Source organism: Lytechinus variegatus, chromosome 3 (genome assembly GCF_018143015.1).
Source record: "Lytechinus variegatus isolate NC3 chromosome 3, Lvar_3.0, whole genome shotgun sequence".
In the NCBI taxonomy this organism is placed as follows: Eukaryota; Metazoa; Echinodermata; class Echinoidea; order Temnopleuroida; family Toxopneustidae; genus Lytechinus; species Lytechinus variegatus.
This window is the reverse complement of record NC_054742.1, coordinates 27,135,514-27,161,294: the sequence shown is the minus strand read 5'-3', so window position 1 is coordinate 27,161,294 and position 25,781 is coordinate 27,135,514. Positions and strand designations below refer to the sequence as shown.

The following is a 25,781-nucleotide window of genomic DNA, read 5'->3' as shown; positions in this document are numbered from 1 at the left end:
ATGATTTAAAATACATAATTTTGACAAAATATCAGAGCTATGCAAACATGTGCAAACGATTAATAAAATATTCAAAGTGAGGAACGAAAGGGGGTGCTACCTCAGTTGAAGTTTTTTTTTTGCAGGGTGCTTGGCAATACATGTCCTGATTGTCCAATGAAAATCAATAATGTAGCACTCCAAAAACCAATAGAAATTTCAAACAACAAACAAGATGAAAGACAATGACCGGTTAATATGATTAACCCAAATCAATTAACTTCTTTTCCACAGAACCAAATAATCAATTACAATATGTTTTGTCTACTAGGATATGCACATGTACTTCTATCACAAATAATTGTTTTCTCCTAAAACTTCATGCTTTTGGATAAGGGGGGCACTTCCTTCATGTGCAGACGTCTTATCAATACTAAAGCTGAATGCAAATATTTTCAAGAATTTATTGACAAAGAAGTCCTGGTGAATGCTGGTGCAGATGTGCTCAGTCATGATAATCTCTACAATATAACATCAAACTTCATATAAAGCTTCAAATCTAAGACTATCTGCTGTATTTGAGGAACCTACTAAATGCCAATGAGCTCAGTATTTGTAAGAATGTACTATCATCAGTCACTGCATTATTGGCTTGCTTCCAGTGAATGAAATGCCCTCAGCATTGTGACTAACAGTAACATGTTTCATTTCAAGCTGTGTCATTGATAAAATCAATCTGGCATCTTTTCTAAACATCTGTGATGAATACCAGCAATCATGACCATCCAAACATGGGTCTAAACCATCTGAAAATTGGTAACAAAGAACAAGCAGGGTAATGGCTATAAAAGCAGATAAGCTTTCAATAGTATGTTAACCTCTGATTCAAAGCAAATTCAAATTTAATTCAAAACAATTGAAATCCTGCAAAATGGACTGATGCCTATTTAAATTTGCCTATTTTTTTCAAATCAATGCTAACTACATAAATTACTTCTCTCACTATTTGGCCTTACAAAAACGTAAAGGTTTAACAAAAATTAATAACTAAAAAAATGTTACAAATCATGAAGTAGCTGGAATTTTGCAGTTTGCTTTATAATAGGTTTTATTTTCAGTAAGTTCTTGAGTATAGTATGCAATCACAAGTTTCCTCTTCTGTATTATGGTAATTACTGAAGAAAATCAACGGAATATCAATAAATAGAAACCTTTTTTTATCTTCTCAATGCATTCTTACCTGCTGACTGCATGGTGATGGTGATGGTGTCTCCTTGAGCTGTGGCATCCCCTGCAATTCCTTGCCAACAGAGACGATGAAGATGCCGATCCTGGTGCAGCGGTAGAATGGTTGTCATGGGAACCATTCGAATATGTATTCATGAGGGGTGAAATGGGTGAGATTACACGTTGAGCATCATCATTCCTAGAGGTGTCTTGAGCTGCTTGACAGTGTATTCCACTCGGTAGATGCTTGCCAGAGGAAGATGTGGAAGGGTGGGCTTCAGTTGAACTGCTGCTTGTTTCAATCTCTGCAAAGGAGATGGAAAAAATGCTTGGATAGTGTATGGAGAGGAATAAAACTTGTTTTTTTTTTAATATTCTTCACTTTTCTTAGGTAATAACATATAGACATAAATCAGAAAGATCTAAACAGCTATTACAAAAGTCTTCCACACCATTTTGACTTTTGAGTTAATTGTCGAATTAATAAGCACCTTATAAGCTTTGCGGTACATCTCTAATAAAAGTCAGACTTGAGGCTTTGTATTACCAGAGTATAGCATATAAATTACAAAAACCTAGACAAAATTAAATGAGAACCAGAGAAACAATTATGAATGAAAAAAAGTATTGATTTAGTGACAAAACTTAATCATGACTTAGACTGTATAATCAATATAAAATTACTAAAAATTAAAACTTTTGTCTGCAAGCTTCATATGTACGATCAGTAGCTTTTATTTAATGAAAAATGTGATCAGTAGCATTCATTTAAAATTAAAACAATTTGAAGGCTATTTACGGTAGTATTCAATACTTGGTTGACTATGAATGATCATTGATGAAAATGGCTCAGAGCCCAAAACTTCAATGTTGAAATCAGATTAACAATGGCATATTATACATGTACTTGATAAAATGTTTCTCTGTTGTAAAAACTTACCCCCATCAGATTCAGTAAGGTCAACAATGACTGGTGATCTTGATTCTTTCTTGCGAGATTTCACTCTACTGTGGGGCTGATTTGGGTTGCTAAAAAGAGAATTGGATGCAGAGATTGTTAGAATTACATGTAGATTTTATATATCACATTTTAACAAAGGAGGCTTAAAAATGGTAAGTTTTAAAATTCAAAATTTTAAACTAAACACTAAATGTCTTAAGGGACATTGAAAGACAAAAGAAATTATTACCTGATTGAGGGAGAGCATGTGGCTCTCATTACAAACTACTTTTCAATGTAATTAGAAGTGTAAAATCAAGTTATAGTTCAGAAAATTAATTTTACATCACAAATCAATCAATCAGGTTTTGAAATTCATGATAAACTGCAATTGATTGCTGTCTGCTTCTTGATACAGAAATATTCTGTGAGTTTCACAAAGATTTGATTCTATCTACCACTTACACTTAGATTATCATTAACGTGTTGTATATTATGCATCACAGTACTTATCAGATCATATTCAAAGGATTTATGCTACTGCATATTCACCAATGAGAGGCAGGCTCAATAACATGTGCATGTTGGTGCTTAATCATGACTTAAATAATTCTTAGAGAAAATAATCCTCCTTGTCAAATTGATTTGCTTTATATCCAGAATTGATCTATCAAGTGAAAATTGCCGAATGAATGACTACAAACATCTTTATTAAAACAACACCTCCCATTATTAAGATATATTATGAGTAAAAGAGCTCAGAAGCATTTTCAGCACAACACTGTATTAAAAAACAAGATAGCATGCAGATTTATTTCAAAAATTCAAATTACATTATCTGGAAATTAACCCTATCTAGGCCGGGGTATTTTGGGAGTTCATATGGCCGGGGGGGGGGGCCTGGGAGGCCCCCCCTTAAGATCTCGGCCGTCGACCGCGCGATCGCGCCGAAAATTGGCACGCGGGTTGCCTGGGACATAATCTACAAGATTGTATAGTAATTTTTTTCATGCAAATTGCTATTAAGTGATTATGCTAATTTATGCGTAATTAGTATGCGAAATCATTCTTTTTCCTCTAACTCCCTAAATAAAGCTCCAAATGTACTAATTTTTGGTATAGAAACTCTTTGTGGTGTTTTTAGCAAGTGTACATGAAAAAAAATGCAATATCAAATCATTTTCTTATGTATTATATTGTTTTTTGCAATTTCTTATGTATTTCTTTGTTTTTTGACCTTTTGTTTTTCATTGTTTTTTCAATGAAATTTATTGGGGACTCTTCTGTGATCATAAAAAGCATAAAATAAATACATTTAGACCAGCAAAACTAAAAATAATCATGCATTTATGAATTTTGGTTGAAAACACAATTTGCATTGACTTTGTACACAAAATCATGTTTTTGAGCAATTTTTGGTCTGACATGCACTTACATAATGTTGCGTAATTTCGTAACCATGTACCCGGGTGATGCAAAATTGGTCTCAAAAGTTGCGCAAGACTTGAAAGTAAAAAGTCCACGAGCGGGGCGGTCAAAAAATTTTGCGCGGCAAAAATATCGCGAGATTCGTTGAGGGGGGGGGCCTCCGAGGCCCCCCCCCCGGCCTAGATAGGGTTAAAGATGATTCAGAAATCAGTTTTTCACATTTACCAAAAAATGTAAAACAGAAACCATAGTAAATTCAAGAATATGAAAGCCAACCTACCTCTTGTACATAGAGTAATCCTTCCTGAGGTCAATGACCTCCACTTCGTCATCACTACTGCTATCACTGGACAAAGAAAGAAGTTCAACTACAACTGGACTTTTGCCTTGACCAGAACCTCCTGATCTTGGTCTGGATGGTCCAGCTTTATCAGATTTACCCGCATCAGAACTGGTCTCTGCTTCCCACCAATTTCTCTTCTTTGTTTTTCCTTGTCTGCTTGGTGTCAATGGCAAGCCACTTGTACTTGGTAGATTGGGGTCAATGACATCAAAGTCTGACATTGCTGTACTTCCATAACCATAACCACTTGAATCTGTGCAGTTCATGGAATCATCAAGAGTCACAATGTCCACATCAGATTCTTCCTCACTGCTTGAGTCCACAATGGTGGTCACATCACCAGCACGAGACATGGATCGCACAGTGTCTGATCCTATTGTGGCACCATGACTGCTGAAGGAGAACTGTGATTCCACATCAGATGTATCTAAGCAACCGAGTTCCCGACCCTCAAAAGAGATCTTACATGGAATCTTGACCTCACCCATGGGTTGTCTAGTAACACTTCCATCGCCGGTCTCACTGGCTAAAGCAGATGAAGTACTATCTGCATCAGAGAAGGAATGTGCAGCACGAGCTTCAAATGCAGAGTTCTGACTTACGGTGAAAGATGGAGATAGAGCATGATACCCCGATACTAACTCACCATTACCTGATTGATGAAGAAGTGATTCTTCTACAACTGGAGGTGTTCTATCTCGCTTACCAGGATTTATTGCCCACATCGTATCTTTCTTCAATATTTTATTTACATTGCCATGTTTTCTCCTCCTTGTAGCACTTTCTTCCTCAAGTTCATTAGATACATGCAATGCAGAGTCTCTGCCATTGTTCTTACATCCTTCTGTTCTTCTACTCTCTCCTTCGGAACACTGAAGAATATTAGTATTCATAGATTGGTGCTGCACACCACCAAAGTCCTCTAATCCATTGGTATCGCTGAGAATCTCTGAAAAGAGTGGTTCACTTTGAAAAGGATTTTGAGGTGATGTCGACATTGACATCATGTTATAGTCTAAATCCTGTGCCTGGGTTGCCATCATGGGATCAGGGATGGTGTCTTGACTTGTTTCACGAACTGGATCGAATTCCACAGGTGTTTGTGCAGGCTGTCTGAAGATATGCCTTGTAATGGCATTCTCTGCTGCTTGCTCTATTTCAAGAAGGTGGAAAGGAGAACGGTTGTTGCGATTACCATCAACTGATACAACGTCAACTTCATCTTCATTAGGTGGGATGAACAGTCCTACACAAGGTTCGTTTCCAAGAGAAACTGAAAGACACAAAAGGAGGAATATTTATTAATTATTCAGAAGCCCCAGAATCTTTCAAACCTATTGCTGCTCATACTTGTCAATTCCATTGATAATGCATACCGGTATAAGGGTGTACTTTAAAAGGGAAAAAACATTAATCACACTTTAAAAGTACATTGGAAAATGTGGGGGGGGTTCAAAGGTTTACTATAGACAACAGAGGACTGGGTTATTCTAAAATAAATCCAGAATATTTCTTTTCACTATTTTTAATGAAAATGCATGGCAAATTTCATGTACATGTACTTAACCATGTTCAAATTACCATTTGCTTGATAATTCCACTTGCAAGCATTAGGCCTATATACATACAACATGCAAATTGTATCAGTGGTACTTCCCAAATGAATTGATCTCTTTTCAATATTGTCTTAACACAATCTTAACAGAAATCCCTTGTCTGTGTAGAGTTTCACTATTTACATGTAATAAAAAATGTATAATTTTCACCACAATCACCAAAGATTAAAAGAGCTTAGTTTGAATAGGTAAAGCCCTCAACTTACATGGAGCTAACTGCATTACAGAAATTCCTCAGCTGAATTGGCTGTGCAACCTATACATGTACTGTGTTTACATGTATGAGCAGTGTACGACTGTACATATCGGATTTAACTTCCATGGGGCCGTTCCCAGTTGACGGACTATCACTCATTTCCCTTTTACCCTTGTGAACAGTTTCAAGTGTTCACAAAGATCAAAGTACACACAGACATCTATTCAGCTTTAACAGCTTGACTATATATGTTCTATGTAGTTACAATTTATCATAGTCTAATCTACATATTTTCAGCTACATGTACATGCATTTTCACAAACATATTCCAGAATTATTCTAATGAAGGAATTCATGCGTAAAAATGTTGAGCAAAGCTGAAAATTCAAAATGTTAAAATTGTGAAAGATTTTTTTTGTTTTTACTTTCATTGACAGTTTTTTTTATACTTATAGTGAAGAAAATATTAAGTACTGGATCTTCATACATACATGTACATGTACACATACATGTAACTTGGTGATAAACTTTTATTTCTGTAAATTTCCAAGTGAATTAGAGAAACTACTGGAAATACTCAAAAATATTTAAGGCAGGAGGGTGTTTCTCTTTATTTGGGTGATTCACATTCACTGCACACAAAATGTAAATGTACATTAACATTTAATCCTGGGGGGGGGGCACTTACATGTACATTGACGAGTGGATACCATGCGCGACCAAAAAAACATGTAAAAAGGATGTCTTTTTCAAGATAGGGCACTTTACTTACCAGTACGTAATGTAATAAGGGTGTCAAAAACACTAAAATAATGAAAAAAAGGTATCTATTTCACTAGGAAAGATACTTGTTTAAGGTCAAATTTGCGAGGGTATAAAAAAGACTATAAAATGTTTTAAAAAGGATGTACTTTTTGCCCGTCAACACTGGGTGTTTAGAATCCGATTTGTGTGAGGTTTTGGAGGTTGGGCCGTCCTACATTATACCCAATGGTGTAAGTAATGGTAAAACCTACGACCGATGTCCGTGACACAACTAAAATATCGCTGTACTTGTTCAGGGGTTCAATGCAGGGAATACTTGCCAAGGGTATCGTTTTGTTTCAAATACTTGTTAAGTGTAGGGTTTCACACGCCAATACTTGTTAAGGGGTGCATTTTCAGAATATGGAAAATACTTGTTTAGGGTGCTTTTCAAGACCCGATAGTCGCGCATGGTATCCACTCGTCAATGGAAGTGGCCCCTCCCTCCCCCGGGCATTTAATTCCTAAAGGGAGAAAGGACAAAGGAGAAATTATACATGTACCATGTTTGTATCTCGGGTTTGTATTTACATGTAGGCCTACGTGTACTGGTTATCGAGTGAATCGGTGAATTGAATTTAAAAAGTTGGCTTTCCTGATGATAAATTCTAAAACCTTAATCACTTTACAGTGTACATACTGTACATGTACATGTACATTTGTGGATCATGTTGAATGATCAGGCACACATCTTTTGGACTACAAATGGTACTCCTCTGGCACCCTTAATTCAGCACTGTACAGTACATGCACTATACATGTATGGCTAAGTACTATTGTGGAACAGTTACATGTAGTACTACATGTACATGTACACAATGGTACTGGTTACATGTACCATGGATGTCCGTACTGTCTACAGTATGGATTCAATTTATATGATCATCAAATGATGATATGATCATACTATAATAATGTGCACCCGCAACTTCCCCGCACCCCCCTCCCCCTGGATCCATGCCTGTAAGCCTACATTGCATGTGTGCAATATCACTACAAACATGTATTTTCCATACAAAAGTTTTTTGGGAACATGAAAATAATGCGAAATACTGTAACATATTGGGCTACTTAAAGGTCAAGTCCACCTCAGAAAAATGTTGATTTGAATCAATAGAGAAAAATCAGACAAGCACAATGCTGAAAATTTCATCAAAATGAGAAATCGATGATGAGAGTCAATGATGTCACTCACTCACTATTTTTTTTGTTTTTTATTGTTTGAATTACACAATACTTAAATTTTTACGAATTTGATTATTAGGACCTCCTTGCCTGAATCACAAAATGTTAAAATAATGGAATTCCACGTTTTCAGGGAGGAATGAAACTTTATTTCACATGACAATGACAAGAAAATCAAAATATTTCATATAATAAAATACAAAAGAAATAGAGAGTGAGTGATGTCATCAGTTCCCTCATTTGCATACCGACCGAGATGTGCATAAGTGTTTTGTGAAATGAAGCGAAACTTTAAAATGTCATAACTTTCTTATTTTACATCTGATTTTGATGAAATTTTCAGTGTTATGCTTGTTGCATTTTTCATTTTTTATTCAAATAAAGTTTTTGTTGGGGTGGACTCGTCTTTTAAACGTATATTCTCCATAAATTTGTAGGAAATGCAGATTGGCGTAAGGACAAGCAACTCAGAATTCTTTCCAAATCCAAACTCATTCAAGTCATACTTTTGTTAGATAAAAAGAAAACATATGGTAACTATGTTCACATACACAAAAAAGAGGAAATGATAATGGTAAATCCTAAGAAATCATTCAAACTATTATTCAGTCAAAGTTTCAAAGTCTACATGTAGACTACATCCTTCCCTCAAGTTCAGTTAAAGCATTGAAATAAGGGATATATATGGATGTCAGTATGTGAATGTTGGTGAACCCGTGTAAGTTAGGGGGGACTATCATTTTAGAGGCACTTCCGATGTAGCTACATTGTATGTTTAAAGGACAAGTCCACCCCAAGAAACCTTGATTTGAATAAAAAAAGAAAAATCCAACAAGCATAACACTGAAAATTTCATCGAAATCGGATGTAAAATAAGAAAGTTATGACATTTTAAAGTTTTGCTTTATTTCCCAAAACAGTTATATGCACATCTCGGTTGGTATGCAAATGAGGGAACTGATGACATCACTCACTCACTATTTCTTTTGTATTTTATTATATGAAATACGAAATACCCTTATTTTCTCCTCATTGTCTTGTGAAACAAAGTTTTATTCTCCTTGAACATGTGTAACATTTTTTAACATTTTATGGCTCAGTCAAGTTTGTCCTTATTGTCAAATCTGTAAAAATTGAAATATTGTATAATTCAAACAATAAAAAACAAAAGAAAGAGTGAGTGAGCGACATCATTGACTCTCTCATTTGCATGTAACTATTTTGTGAAAAATAAGCGAAACTTTGAAATGCCATAACTTTTTTATTTTACTTCGATTTTGATGAAATTTTCAGCATTATGCTTGTCTGATTTTTCTCTATTGATTAAAATTAACATTTTTCTGAGGTGGACTTGACCTTTAATAGCTAGCATGCATGTAACTTCAATGCTTTAAATTCTAAAGGGAGTGATAGTTCACACATTCACTGGGACCAAAAGGTTATAATTTGCTTTATATTCCAAGGCACATCTGAAATGATCTACAAAACATGCAACAAACCAAGCATATGGAGGGGTGACATGACAGAGGACCATGTGACCTTGATAGTTTGAAATTGAATTTCCATCTTTGAATGAGGGGGATGTAACCCAATGCTGCTGGCACCTCTTCCACCTCATATCTCACATGACACATGTGTACAAGCCAAGAGTACATGCTGAGGTACACTTTCTTGGCTGAGAGAGATCATGAGAGACATATAAAACGTGTGCACTTCACTATCTGCACTAAATGAATGCACACTGTACACGTACATGTGATTTGTACTTCTTTCTTAATAAATAAACTAAGGCAATACAATCAATACTAAAATTTCATGAATGATACGAATTGTAAGATTCATAATGAACCATGTAGAACTTGGATCACAGCATCATTAGAAATGCAGGAATATCAAGCTGCACAGTATCTAAATTGTGTACAGTACTTGGTTCAGTATGTGTGTAGTACATAACCAGGGTACATGTAAACTAAATGGGTACCATACATTCTACCTCCATGATCTGACATGACCAGTCCTCTTACAAAGTTACATGTACTGTAACGCTATGATCATGCTTTGTATCATTTTGGTTATTAATTCCTCAAAAAGGCATACCGTTATTAAATGTAGACCTACACAACAACGGAGACAAAATGTAAAACTCAATTCATTTCAGAAACTTCAGAAATATGTTATTCTACTTTTCAAATACACATTCAAGAGTCAATTTTGCCAAGGACATACATGAGACAGTGTTTACTCTACATACTACAAATTTGGAGCAAGTATAGAAATAAACTCATTTGCCATATCTCATCTCAGGAAAAACTACATTAAATTTGGGCATGGGTGACAGGAACAGTATTCACAAGCTTCACGTCCAGACCTATTTACGCTCAGTATTGAGCCTACCTATCTATAACTGAAAAATAAAGAATAAATTTCTACATGTAAAGATGAACACTCAGATCCTGATTCAAAACACTGGGCAATGAACACGTGCAACTTCAAGGGGGAGAGGAGTTCACAATAAAATAATGTAGAAATACATACCCAGTGGCTCATTGACAAGTTGCTCTCCTTGGATTTGTACAGGGGAAGGAGTGTGTGGATCTGAGGGCATAAAGTCCATATGAGAGGAAGGTTCATCATCTATAGTTGAGCATTGGTCAGGAAGATCGGCTGCCTCATGCACTGACTCACAGCCAGCTCTACTGACCTGCATAGACAAAGGCACAACACTTGTTAAAACAGACTCTACCATGTCGAAAACCTACAGTGTAGCTTGTCAGGATGTACATATATACATGTTCTCTTGTACAATGCAGTGTGAGTGGGTGTTTTAAGGGAAGCAAGCAATTCTACATGTACATTTACACATGTTTTACACAGAAACTTTCAACATGTACATGTAGGCCTACAGTTCAATGACTTTTGCTCCAACAACAATTGCTCTGATGGAAAATTTGCATGTTAAGCCAAACATAAAATCTAACCTCCAAACTAAATCTTTACATCAGTCTGAATAACCCAAACCCCTATTACGTCATAACACTAACCCTATGCCCTTTGAGATATCAAGACCAGAGCAAATGTCATGTCACCAGGCCTACTGTATGTACCTAGAATTTGGAGAAAACTCCACACATGCATATTGTTCAAGTGCATAAGTTTTCCAGTATACATGTACATACATGTGCACCAGAATAAGTACAGTACATTTTTTAATATCTAAAGTCATGTACACGTATAAGACTAAGCTTACTGCCAACATGCCCACAAAAACATTCAAAATTACAATATTGTGGGCTTACTAACTTAAGTGGTTCATACTTGTATGTACATCATACATGTAAGTTCCAGTGAATATTTTAATACATTATTCCTCCAGTATCTTTCAAATACTGTCCATTTGTAATGCATTACAACCCTACATGTACATGTAGTATGCAAGAGACAGGGTGCATCCTCCTCCACTTAAAGTTCACCCTGACAAAAAGTTTATTGTAAAAATAGCAGAAAAAATAATAAAAAATATTGCCGAAGGTTTGAGAAAAATTCATCAAATAATTAAAAAGTTATTAGAATTTCAATTATTTGATTTGTGACGTCATATGCGAGCAGCATTTCTACATAGCGAATGGTAAAAAATCAATGAAATGTCATTTTCTCAGAAAATTGAAAATGGTTTTCACTGTACCTTTTGTATATCAATAGACAAATCATTTTACACCCGATCATGAATAGAAAACAAAATTAAGTCATCAGGAACCATACAAAATTTGAAATTCATGCATTTTGTATTACATAACACATGGGGCAGCTGCTCGTTTATGACGTCACATATCCAAAACTTTGAACTCTAATAACTTTCTTACTCTTTAACGGATTTTCCTCAAACCTTCACCAATATTTTTTACTATTTTTTCTACTATTTTTACAACAAAGTTTTCTTCAGGGTGAACTTCCCCTTTAAAGGGATACTCCAGGCTGAAGATATTTCAATAAATAGAGTAAAATTTACTGAGCAAAATGCTGAAAATTTGATCAAAATTGGATAATAGATAACAAAGTTATTGAATTTCAAAGATTTGCATCATTCCGGTGAAACAGTTCTAGGCATTCATTAGGTGGGCTGCTGATGTCATATCCCCACTTGTTCTTTTGTAAATATTGTATTATATGAAATTAGGTTTATTTAAAAAATTTCTACCACGAACTACAACAATAACAAATGATTAAAAGTGCATTAGTTCTTTATTTCCGCCACTTATTTCCTTAATGGAGACACATCATTTATATACATGTACATGTATACATTTATGAAAAATGCAACAATTATAAGAAAAAGGAAAGAAGGGATGTGACATCATCATCTCACCTCATGAATATTCATGAAGGCATGCCTAACATTGATTCACCAGAATATACAAATCTTTGAAATTCAATAGCTTTATTTGTTATCCGATTTTGATGAAATTTTCAGCATTTTGCTCTGTGAATTTTACTCTATTTATTGAAATATCTTCAGCCTGTATCCCTTTAAAGCCTGTGTATAGCTTTGGTAAAGGGTCAATAATGTGATTGATAATCGAATATCATCTAATATGACAGTCTTACTGAAGCGTAGAGACCGTTAGATATTTTTCCAACTGCACTTTTCTGAGAAAATTTCAAATATTCAAATCTTGGATATATAGCGCCCTCTCTCGGCGATGCTTGTTTTAAATTTAAAAAATGGGCATTCAAGCACTTATCTTATAAATTTAGTGATTAGATATCCAAAAGTTACAGACTAAGAACATATCTTGAAAGTTTCAGCCCATTCCATGATTTGGAATAGGATTTAATTGAAAGACAAAAACACACAGATATTTTAATTTGATCGGGTGACCCGATCAAGTTAAATTTCCATGTAAAATCGCAAAATTTATCCTGTAAAACACATTTTCATTTCATATCCTCCACATCATAACTGTTATAGGGCATATCCATTCATATTAGCTAGCAATGAATTGGAATAGTGATAGGTGCATTTTGGTGGATTTACCAAAACTACATGTATACACAAGCTTTAAGATAAAGAGATTGTTTGACATAAATTCAGGAAACTTACTCATCCATATTCATACATGTACATGCTTGTATGTTAAGTAATATGGTCAGATGTACATGCATGTACACTATACATGTACATTGTAGGTTACATCAAGGACCTAGGTCCATGGTTACATGTAGGAAGAAACCCTAAAATCTGAAATCTACATCTGAAAATATAGCAGATCCACATACATGTACATGTACATGTAAAGTCAAGAGGGGCCCCTGTCATGATGACATTTTTTTTTCTTGCAATGAAAGAAATAGTTAAAGTATGACCCATCTGTCTCTTTCTATATATTCTCTTTCTTTCTCTTTCACTTGAAAACTCAAAGTACCCTTGCATGATCTCCAAACTGATAATTTATGTCTCCATGTGAAATCAAGGAAATCATTTGGATATCCACCATTACATACATGTACATCATGCAAGTGCAGTTATGTTTGTAAATTGAATTACATTATTCATACTGGTGCACTGATTGGGCAGGGTGTTTTGGGCCAACCCCCCCCCCCCCTCCCCCTTTAAATCTACTAACAAGAAGAAAAAAAATGACAAAAAGAAAGGAAAAGGCTGAAATATGAAATTTTTCCAAAATCTACCCCCCCCCAAAAAAAAAAACCATGTAGCTTTTTGTATTGAGAGGGAACAATTTTTTGCTCACTTGTAACTTTTAGGAATTTTGCTCCACACGCCATCTGGCTCAATATACAGTATATACGCCACTAATTAAAATGAAATATTCTAAATGCAAGACTGCCATTAATAAATTCAGATTACCAAAGGTTTTATTTTTTAATTATTTATTCCCTAGAACATGTATACATGTAGTTGGAGAGTGGAAAAAAATATCATCAACATTAATGCACCTAAAATTTCTGCTGAGTCACTGTCATTGATTTTTTAATGAACATAAGGTATCACAATGACAATCACCAAGCCCCTTCCCTTTTAATTAAAATACATGCCTGTCCCACCACAAAGCAAAGCAACTGGTTTGGTCAACAGGGGGTGACCGGAAGTTTGTAACGGACTCTCAGGATTCCATGAAGATTGCAGAGAGATTAGAAAATAAATTTGAGCATCCTTCCTCACCCTATGAATGTGCATTGCTCATGGATCACCCTTCTGGTTTCCACCGTCTCCCTCTATAAACCATACCCAGTTGTACGCCTACAAGGTATCCGTATGTCACTGTCAACACGCTTTAAATATAAGCGGTTCACACAGGTCCATGTACAGTATATATCTGCTGCATCAAGATTACAAACATCAGTTTTCTTTCAATAATGATTTGGTGCAGAACTCTCGTACAAAAAACTGCCATTGGACGATTGTTGATAATACATGTGCATGTAAGAAAACAAAAGCAACATTTAAAACAAGACGCCTACAGGGCGAGGGTGCTTCAACCCACTGTTTATAACATAGCATCACATGTATCGTTTTCACGTAACAGCAATAACTCAAAACAGCACAGACAGTACACCTGTAGCTGCAATATCCGCCTACATTGTATTTAAGTACATGTATGTTGGCTATCCTTTTGTCCAAGTTAAGATGCTACATGTAAATGTTGATAACAGTGCCGCGATGGCAAAGCAGCACCTAGATGTACTCAATTTTCATCTACCATTCTAATTTTATAAAAGCTCAGTGGCCAGCACTGAATTTTTCAACCATTAATTCTTTGTGAAAAAAAAATGAAATTTTATTTATTCCAGCCTCTCTTGGTACATTGTACATGTACAGTTACATGTACATATACATGTAGGCCTACTGTTTTGATTTCCTTTATAAGGAAAATGTAAGTTTGAACATCAAAAAACTAGATGTTTTTAAAGATCCTTGTCTGAAATTGTCAATCCACTAGATTACAGGGGTTTTATTTTAACAAGTGGAACGCCTCTGGCAATCTCACCTGTATTTAATGCAATTAATATATGTGTACGGTATAGCAGCAGTGCTGATTTTGAAAACAGCTATCAATCACACTTGGTTACCCTTACTGTATGTCTATATTTCATGAATTAGATGATTTAGATCCATAAACTTTCTAAGTTTTGTAAATACCCCAAACATGGCCAAAGTTCATTGACCTTAAATGACCTTTGATCTTGGTCATGTGACCTGAAATGCGGCACGCACGGGATTTAGGAATACATGTACATGGTTGCTCTTATGTACAAGTTTCATGCACTAGATCCATACACTTTTAAAGTTATAATAACAATTCCAAAAATACCCCCAGCATTACCAAATTTTGATGACCCTTAACCTTTGACCTTGGTCATGTAACCTGAAACTCATACAGGATGTTTAGGGATACTTGATTGCTTTTATGTCTCAGCTTAATGAACTAGATGTCTAGATCCATAGAATTTCAGTTAGGATGACAATTCCCAAAATACCCCCAACATGGCCAAGGGTCGTTGACCATAGGTGACCTTTGAACTTGGTCATGTGACCTTAAATTCAGGCAGGATCTTCAGTGATACACCATTACCCTTATGTCTAAGTTTCATGAACTACACATAGGTCCATATACTTTCTATTAAAGTTAGATGGCATTTCAAAAACTTAACCTTAGTTAATAAGATTTTGATATAAATACCCAAACAATGCCAACATGGTGTAAGTTCATTGACCCTAAATGATCTTTGACCTCGGTCATGTGACTTACAATGCATAACACAGGGAGGATGTTCAGTAATACTTTTTACCCTTATGACTTATGACTTTTCAAGAATCATGAACTAGGTCCATAAACTTTTTAAATTGTGATGAAATTTCAACTTAACCTTGGTTAAGATTTCAATGTTGATGACGCTGCCACCATCAAATCAAACTTCAGCAATATTTCTTATTATCACCATATCAGACATCTGAGCTGGTCATTTACAAAACCGTATTACCCTACATTTTCTGAATATCGGGAAGGGTAGACCTGTATATTGTTTGCATTTTCCTCGGTCTCAATGCGCGTATTTACTTTGCATGCAGAGACGACGCAAAATATACCTTTGTATTTTTCCTGGTCTCACATCCGGGCATTTGTGGATGCGTATAAAGAGATACGCTTCATAAGGAACCGCGCACCAACAATATACGTCATAATAAAGACAACGCTGGATCCGAGCGCTTGCAAGTACGTCATAATGGTAAATTGCAGAGTTTAGACCAATATTAACATGACACAATAGAACTCTATTTTTAAAAGAAATATCCCCATTATCATGATTTTTGCTCTAGATATCTGATTTGGATGATAATAAAAATATTGACTACATGTAGCTCTTCTTTCAGGGAACATCAAATATATTGCCCTTAAATGACCCATATTGCTCTCATCTAAAGACTCGGGCCAATATGATTCTTTTGCTGGCAAAATATTTGATGTTCCCCTCAAGGCCAGTCAATATTATATAATTATTCTATCTGCTATTTTTACTTTAACTTTTTTTCAATCTGGGGTGAACTTCCCCTTTAAATGCAATGCAATTCAATGAACTATTACTTACAGTTTACATGAAGAAGTACATTTTACATTGGCAGGTTACTACAGTATATAGGCCTACATGTACATAGTACACTGTACATGTACCTTACTAGAAAAAAATAAAAAACTTGCTCTTCATTTTCGAAAGTGGAATGTTCATGTGAGTTTCTCAGCTCATTTATGCAGTTTTCATTATATTAGCATTTTAGTTTGTAGCACTACAACTATTCTAATCAAATTATTAATATGCAATAAATATTGAAACAAAAATGATATACTATCTTTCTCTTTTTACTTCTCTATTGAAAAAAAACCTCTAGAAAAATCTATGAAGACTATTAAACTAAATACCCAAGACAACAGTTAAATACAGCAGAAAATGTACTGGTAAATATTTTTTGCATGATTTAATATGCCATTACTATGGCAAAAAGTATCCAATACATACACTCAAGTCAGATGTGTGAGCAAAGTCTCAAAATGAACACTGACAAAAAAATGGTTTAAAAGTAATTTGCTCTGCAATGATTGATAGCTATTACTTTTACATGCCATTACCATGACAACTCAGAACAGAATCCAACACATTAAAAAATTGTATCTCATATGTCTTTACTCTACCATTGAGTATGCCATTTCTCATGACCATTGGGCAAAACTGAGGAAATAGTTTTTTCTATTTAAGAGTACGTTTCCGCTGATTTATTGCAATGTTGTGCAATTGCCAGACAAAGTACAATGTACATGTACATGTAGTACAATTTGACTGTATGAGGAATGCATCTTCATTCCAAAGACAATGTATGTGTGAAGTCTTATGAGTACATGTTTTACTATTAGACAGAAACTATCAAAGGAAGTAGTTAAATCAGCAAGATTTTCAAAGGACCAACTCCCTGCCTAATAGGTACACTGAATCCCATCCCCATCAAACTTTGAAGATTTAAACAAGAATGGCACGTACATGTACATGACATGTATCTTCATGTTTTCAAAGGGACTACATGTACATCACTGGCTCATTTAACAAGTCAAACGCCTCTGGCAGTCTCACCTGCATTATGTGAGGTTCGATATAGCAACAGTGCTGAATTTGAAAACAGCTATTGAAAAATCATTCTCAAAAGAAAACATTTATATGATAATAAGTACTACATGTATGTCCGTTGACCAAAAATGATCTTTGACCATGATCATGTGACCTAATGGGAAAAACAATCATTCACACTTGATTAACTTTCTTAGTCTTTCTCATGTCTTATGATGCCAAATCAACAAATATACATGTACCTTAGAACATGGCCAAAGTTCATTGACCTTATAGGACCTTTGATCTTGGTTACATGTATGTGACCTGAAATGTGCTCAATTCAGGCATACATGTTCATGTACTGTTTGCTCCTACATGTATGTCTAAGTGTCATTTAACTTTAAAATTATGTTGACAATTTCACAAATACCCCCCCCCCCCAACATTACAAAAGTTCATTGACCCAAAATAACCTTTGGAACCAAAATGACCTTTAACCTTGGTAATGTGACTTGAAACTCTCAAAGGATGTTCAGGGATACTTAATTTATCTGACATGTATGTCCAAGTTTCATGAACTAAATCTACAAAATTTCAGTTATGACAATTCCACAAATATCCTCAACATGGCCAAAGTTCTTTGACCCTAAGTGACCTTTGACCTTGGTCATGTGACCTGAAACTCAAGCGGGATCTTCAGTGATACACTATTACCCTCTTATTTGAGTTTCATGAACTATTTTCCATATTCTTTCTAAGTTATGATAATATTTCAAAAACTAAAAATTGGTTAAGATTACGGCATTGGTTCACCAAACATGGTCTAAATTCACTGACCCTAAATGAACTTTGAGCTTGGTCATGTGACCTGAAACTCAGACAGGATGTTCAGTATACAAATAGCGAATAGGCATGAGTGCGATGGTACGAGATTTCGCATGAGGTGAAAGAAAGTTATAGCGTTTCTTTCTTTCACCGAATGCGAAATCTCGCACCATTGCACGAATAAGAATATTCGCTATTTGTGTTGTACAACGCCTCGGAAATTTCTAGCGAAAATATAAAAAACAAGAGTTTTTCCCTGCAGTAATCTATGAAAAGGGAGCAAAAATATCGAAAGCGAAAAGCAAAATCCCACAAGCCGGGCCCACAAGCGCGCGGGCTGTATGCGCATTGTCAACTTATTCAATGAAATCGCATTGTGACGTCACCTCCTAAAGCCGTGCAAGGGTACATTTTGGACGATACATTTTGGATGAACTACATTCATAACTAGTTTCAAAGCGACATGTATACTGACATTTACGTTGGTAAAGAGTTCAATGTTGAAACCCCAAACTTATACTTATAGTTTCGCTCTGCTATGGCGGCAAGACAAAAACACCCTTCATAAGAAAATAGAATACTAAAAAGTTCATTGATCCTAAATGACCTTTGACCTTTATTATGTGACCTGAAACTCATACGAAATGATAATTGATACTTGATTTATTACCCTTATGTCCAAGTTTCATGCAATCAGATCCATTTACTTTCAAAGTACATGTACATGTAATCAAATATTCAAAAACTTAAAGGACAAGTCCACCCCAACTAAAAATTAATTTGAATTAAGAGAAAAATCCTACAAACACTGAAAAATTCATCAAAATCGGATGTAAAATAAAAAAGTTATGACATTTAAAAGTTTTGCTTATTTTCACAAAAATAATCCTGGTCGGTATGCAAATGAGGAAACTGATGACGTCATTCACTCACTTTTTTTGTATTTTATTTAACAGGCCTCTACAAAAATTGTTTTCGTCACTTGCCCTGTTGGGCAAGTGATGAAAAAATTTGCTTGCCCGATAGAAAAAACTGCTTGCCCAATTTTTAAAATATTTTTTTCATTATGATGGCACTACTCTTATTTTTATTAAGGCATACAAAATAACAATTGTGAATCATGTCCAGTATAAAAGAACACACATTGAAAAGGATATTTTCAGCAACGTAGGCCTGAGTCTTTACGTTTATTTTGGAGAAAAAAAATCGATATTTTATGGGTATTTAAGGTTTTAAAAAACCCTTCAACAAAAGTTGCTAAAATTTCATATTTTGCATCTTTAAATCCATGAAATGGCTACCTGCATAACATATTTCCTTAGAATTGCTTTCATTTACCGTAGTTGGAAACTATAAAGAAAGCCAGTGAAAAATGTTCAGCTCTTTATTGACTCGGAAAAAAATTATTTTATCATCAAAAGTGGAGTGGCTAAAATTTCACATTTTGCATCTTTAAATCCATGAAATGGTCATTTATTTTCCATATTTCCTTGATTTAAAAAAAAATAATTAGTTGGAAACCATCAAGTCTTTTCTTCATCATTTTATGATGTTCCACTCGGTCAATAATTTCATCTACATGATTTCACATGCTACTTTTTTTTCTATTTTGAGGAATACTTATTAATAAATTATTAGTAACATTGTTTAATATTGTATGATTTTTAAGTAATTTTTTTTCACTATGCTTAGAATCTTGGGTGTGTGTATGTGCGTGTGTTTGTGTGGGTGTGACTGTGAGTTGAACTTTGATATAAATGAATTCAATATCTAATTTCTACTTCGCCTATTCCAGTACAATAACCTGTACTCGGCCATGTAATAAAGGCCCACATACCCTAACTTTTCCTGAAGTTCTTTGAAAACGCAGACTTTTACGAAAATTGCATTTCTCTATGGGGGAGTCTAAATTCGGTGAGAATGTATTCATTAATAACTTAAATATACATGACAATGAAGAAATCATCAAACTTTATTGGAAGTTTTGAATAATATACCCGAAATGTAAACTCTGTCTGAAACAGAAAATCACCATCATTGAGGCCTCTACTGAGCGAATTGTCCCCCAGAGCTCTGGCAGAGAGACAGAGCTCAGACTGGCTAGCTAGTATGCGCACGTGTGTGAGCCTCCCGCCGGCCTTGTAAAATAGATGGAGCTTTGTTTGATGATTTATTGTCTGATATTTACCTCATCCCCTCAAAAAGGGAAACAAATGAATTTTAAGTTATAATTAACAAATACGGCAAGTTATTTTGGATGTTAATAGGCCGTTTTGAAAAGCAAAGCCGAATGACATGACAACTCACCAATGCGAGGTTACTAGACTCTGTGATTTATTTCCTGTGTAATTCCAATTATTTTATCACAGAATTGTGATATCGGAAGGGGGAAAATGTGCATTAGAAATTGCACATGGTGGTAGTCATAATGGACCCCTATACTACATTCAACTGTTTCCTGGCCATTGCGTTGATTTTTTTCATACCTGGTACCATGTATGGAAATACGTGGTACAGAAAAAATAACGCAAATTTCGGAATTTGAAACTGCGCTACTCGCTATTTTTTAAGGCTTATTCATGATTTTGAGTGTGGATTTTGGATGATTTATGGAAAAACGAGGTACGGTACAGAAAAAAAAGACGCAACAACCACTTGCCCGATCGGGCAATTAACTTTGAGAGGTGCTTGCCCGCACGTCATTTTCACTTGCCCCGGGCAAGCGGGTTTGTCGCGCCCTGTTTTATTATCTGAAATATGAATATTCTAATTTTCTCCTCATTGTCAAGTGAAACAATGATTAATTCCTCCCTGAACATGTAGAATTAACATTGTTTATTACTATCTGGTTCAGTCAAGTTGGTCCTTTATTTCAAATCTGTAAAAAATGAATTATTGTATGATTCAAACAATAAAAAACAAAAGAAATACTGAGGGTTGGACATCATTGACTGACTCATTTGCTTGTCACTTAGTTGTGCATATCACTATTCTGTGAAAAGTAAGCGATACTTTAAAATGCCATAACTTTTTATCCCATTTTGATGAATTTTTCAGCGTTATGCTAGTTTGATTTTTCTCTACTTATTCAAATCAAGATTTTTTAGTGATGGACTTCAAACTTTAACAATGGTTGAGATTTAAATGTTGACTTTAACCCTCAACATTGGTTGAGATTTCAATGTTGATACCCAAACAATGTCAAAGTTCATTGACCCTAAATGTTATTGACGTAAGTTTTGACCCCAAACATGTGTCTTGAAACTAGCACAAGACAATCAGTGATAATTTATTAAATGTCCAAGTTTCATGACCATAAACTAGTTTCAATTAAGCTATATTGACATTTACCTTGGTAAAGAGTTCAATGTTGATACCCCCACCATGGTCAAAATTCATTGACCCTAAATGAACTTTGACCTTGGTCATGTAACCTGAAACTCACTCAAAATGATTGGTAATACCTGTTGATGATGATGATGGGTTCTTGTAAAGCGCCGGTATCCGCCTCAGCTGGGCGCTCATGGCGCTTGCTCAAAAATAGGAAATACATGTATCTCACAAATACCAATGTCTTCAAACAGTGCTTAGGATCATCATTCAGTTCAAGTACTGTCCTAGTAATGCTACAATTGAGTTATTCTTGCAATAATGTTGGAGTGGGGAACAGAAAGTGTATTCAGGGAAGACTCAAAAGTTTATTGGGTCTCTGCTCTTCAGATAAATTGGGGAAGGCTATTCCATAGCTTTGGTCCAGAGATGTAGTAGGCTCTGTCACCCCAGTTTGTGTGGCTGAGAGATTCAGTCAGCAATGCTTGATCTGCTGATCTGAGACTGCATGTTGGTCTATGCTGAGATAAGAGCTCTGATATGTAGGGTGGAGATTTATCGGTTAGCGCTTTACATTCAAGGACCCCAAGTTTATAGGCTATTCTCTGTTTGACAGGCAGTCAATGTAGGTCACACAGAATTGGAGCAATGTGGACTCTATTTCTTTTAAGGGACACAAGACGTGTGGCCATGTTCTGTAGACGCTGAAGTCTGTGCCGTTGATGTTGAGTCAAACCACCGAAAATGTGTCACATTAAGTCTCACTTTGCTACATTGTACATGTATGCAGGCGAGACAAAAATCACATTAAGAATTTCAGCGCTTAAAGTGAAAAAAAAAGATATGGAATATTGGTTACAAAAAAAGCTTAGTCTGCATTACTTCATTTCACTGATTATGTGTGAGACAACATGTACATTCAGATTTACTCGCAGTGCATGATTGCTTTTATAATAGTAGACTCTGCCACTGGCGCTCTCTGGAGTAGGCAGGTGCACAGATGAGAAATGACATAAGACTTGGCTAGCATACATGTACATGTAAAAACTTAGAAGTTAATCTACCCTTTTCACTATTAATTTCACTGACCTGATTTTGACTAGAAGATGTTGAATCTGGCCACAAGGCTTCATTGGTCACATGGCCTTTGCTCATCAACTCCTGTTCCATAGTTTAGCACAGGGTCTGTATTGTGTTTACACCCAGAGAACCTAGAATGAAATACAAGAGTCTACATGTAAATTTACAAGGTCAATATCCTCCCAATGTTTGCCACTGCCCTGGGGGGGGGGCACTCAATATTAAGCTTTTTCGATATACCGGTATTAGTAATACCGTTCGGTATGAAAGTCATACCGGTATTAGTAATACCGTTCGGTATGAAAGTCATACCGGTATGGATACCGCCGTTGAAATTTCAATACCGAAATACCGTCATACCAAAAGTTGAAAATAATTACCGGTATTTTCTTCTGTATTGTCATTTATGGGTATTTTTACAGTAAAATTAAGCCAAAACAGTAAGTTCTTTGGCTCTCTCAACGTATTTAATGAAATCAGAATCCAATAATCTAACCTCGATCATGAATACATCTCCCCTTAACTACTGTCTGAGCTCCGTTAGCCGCTGCATAAGGCCTCGGCCCCACCGCTACTGATACTGGGGTGCATGTCGGCTCAGCTCCATGCACTCGTGTACACAGCTACAGTGTAAACAACGAAGTCGACCGAGACGGGAGCGTTTCATGAAGAGTTTTTTCAGTGGTTTCAACAACAGATTTGCTTTCCGCCAATCACATGCGAGGGTTTCCTAGCTTGTAACATCCCTCTAGCTACACAAACAAAATCACTGACAAAACTCTTTTTGAAACACTTCCTAGCCTGCCTTTTGACCACGTGGTGTATTGCGGGCTTCAACAAAGTATCAACCTTGGCTTGGGGCATTGACAGACAAACCACAGGGATTAACACTTGTTTTTTTCTTTATGCCAGTTTTTTTTTCTCGGACTGCTCTTAACTTGTATCAATGGGAATGTCCACTGATTTTTTTTTTTTTGGGGGGGGGGTGCTGTGCATTGACAGACAAACCACAGGGATTAACACTTTTTTTCTTTAAATTTTCTGGACTGCTCTTGACTTGTTTCAATTATGACAAGTTTACTTTTATACTATACATGTAAGCCTGCTACAAAAATCGTCTGACCCCCCCAAAAAAAAAAAATAAATACATAAAGAAAAAAATACATTAATGAATATTAAAAAATGAATTAAATATGAAAATAAAAAAAAAGACAGAAAATGTTGATAACATTAACAGGAAAAAAAATGTTACGCCATCCCTCTTTGTTTATTTTGATCTGTGAAGTGATCGTAAATGGAAGAAAGTGGCTGAGAATATTTGTGTGATTTGTGAATGTGATGGGTGTTTTGTGCATGTGCAGTCATGAATAAAATAAAATAAACTATTGGATTGATTGTAATTTAAATTTATGATGGTCTCGTGGCGTGATAAGATGTTGATCAACTAATATTTGGCATGTGTGAAAGATGAAATTGACAAAAAAGAGGGGTAGATCAGATTCGGAGAAGAGGAGGGTGTTGATTGTTCGTGGTAAGAGAGGGGTGGTGACGGGGAGAGAATGGGCCGATGGGAAAGAGAGAGTGAAGAATTAAGGGGCTGGGGGAGATAAAGAAAAACAAAAGCAAGAAAAAATGAGTGAGCTGGGGGATAAGAAGTTTAGGGGGGAGTTACTTTTAGACAACGTGGAGATTCACAAGAGGGGGGGGGGTCAACACAATGAACATTTATAAGAACAGTTATTTACGAGACGTCAAAATTTGAGGTCAACAAACTTTGAACCTTCGACGAACACGTGTTGATGTGAGTGGTAAACAAAAGGGGCCGGGGCGAATCTGAATGTGAATGAGTGGGGCCAGATCGGTGAAGGGAAAATCACGCATATATCCTTGACAGTTTTAGCAGGGAATTTTGGTGCTTGGAAGTTAGGGCATGTACACACTTTGAGCAAAGTAAGTAGCAGTGAGTTTGTGCGGTGTAGCATTTGGCAACTTGACTTATTGATTTCGTATCATGTGCTTGCTGAGATAATTTTGCACACATGCACAGATAATTCACAGCTCTCGTTGGGGAGAGAGCATGATCGTATAACTTTTGGTAAAGAAAGAGAAAGTTTTTGTCAATGAGAATGGACCATGCTGAGCATTCCTCAGCTGACCACAAGCATCCCCTCTTTATCCGAGGCCATATCAGGGCTAAACAAACATCGGACACTTGTTTGCACAATAAATTGGGAATTTACTCGGTATAAAGTCGGTATACCGGTATTGAAGCTGTTAGTAATACCGGTATTGAAAATATCAATACCGAAAAAGCTTACTCAATATATAATGTATAGTGGGTATGTGCCGTGGAGGGGACCCCCATTTTTACACTAAAATTTCCGTTCCAAGGAATAGCATTTTGGTCTTGAGAAAAAGTACAAAGAAAGCCGCTCCAAAGCATAGCATTTTTCTTCTTATCAAGAAAAAAGAAATCTGCTCCAAAGCTTCTCATATTTTCCGTTACGCCGTTCCGGTTGCATTTATCTGCTACAATGAGCCGCAATTTTGGTGAAAAGCGGCCACAGTGCGCTGTCGGACTATCGTCTGTGCGCTAGTGCACCCGGCGCCCATGTCGCCGGGCTAGCTGCAGAATGCACGTATGCCCGTTCCATAAATGCATATATGCACTCACATGCAGGCGACCCGTTCCAAGGACCCCCGTTTTCACAAACATTTGTAGTTCAGAAGCCTGTTCCGAGGACCCTCTTTATTACAATTAGCCCGCTCCAAGGCCCGTTTTTTGTTTCACCTGCGGCACACCCCTACTACTTTTTCGTCGAGTGCCCCCCCCCCCCCCGGGCCACTGCCATGACTGCCAGATAAAATTGTCAAATATTTTTAAAAACTTTTTGTATCAGATCATCACTACAGCCACTCATGGGTTCATAACATGCTGTCATGCACAGAAAAGTCAAGTCATTGAGGTCGTGTGTTGTGGACGCAAGACCCACTCCACTGCCAAACTGTCTCAGTGGTGTAATTGTAAACGCGATTCTGACTTTGTCATGTTTGTGCGAGGAATAGGAGGGTTCTAATCTAGTTTTATAAGGGGAGCAAACTGATCAACACTGTAATGATTTTGAACCTTCTCCATATTTTCATCTTAAATTTTAGTGGGGTGCATCTGGAACTCTTCCCTAAAAATGCAATGCAACATTGCTATTGAATAGGCTA

General features: G+C 36.0%; 1 protein-coding gene across 2 annotated transcripts in view; it reads right to left on the bottom strand.

Moving 5' to 3' along the window:
• Window positions 1-25,781, bottom strand: part of LOC121410657 (E3 ubiquitin-protein ligase arkadia-C-like) — a 48,243-nt gene that overhangs the window by 13,288 nt on the left and 9,174 nt on the right. For both annotated transcript variants that reach the window (XM_041602889.1, XM_041602888.1), the window contains exons 2-6: window positions 22,575-22,696; window positions 10,254-10,419; window positions 3,855-5,190; window positions 2,147-2,235; window positions 1,220-1,511 (exon numbers count right to left, since the gene is read on the bottom strand). In XM_041602889.1, coding sequence (XP_041458823.1) covers window positions 1,220-1,511; window positions 2,147-2,235; window positions 3,855-5,190; window positions 10,254-10,419; window positions 22,575-22,655 — 1,964 coding nt within the window. In that variant the 5' untranslated portion in view covers window positions 22,656-22,696. The remainder of the gene's footprint in view (window positions 1-1,219; window positions 1,512-2,146; window positions 2,236-3,854; window positions 5,191-10,253; window positions 10,420-22,574; window positions 22,697-25,781) is intronic.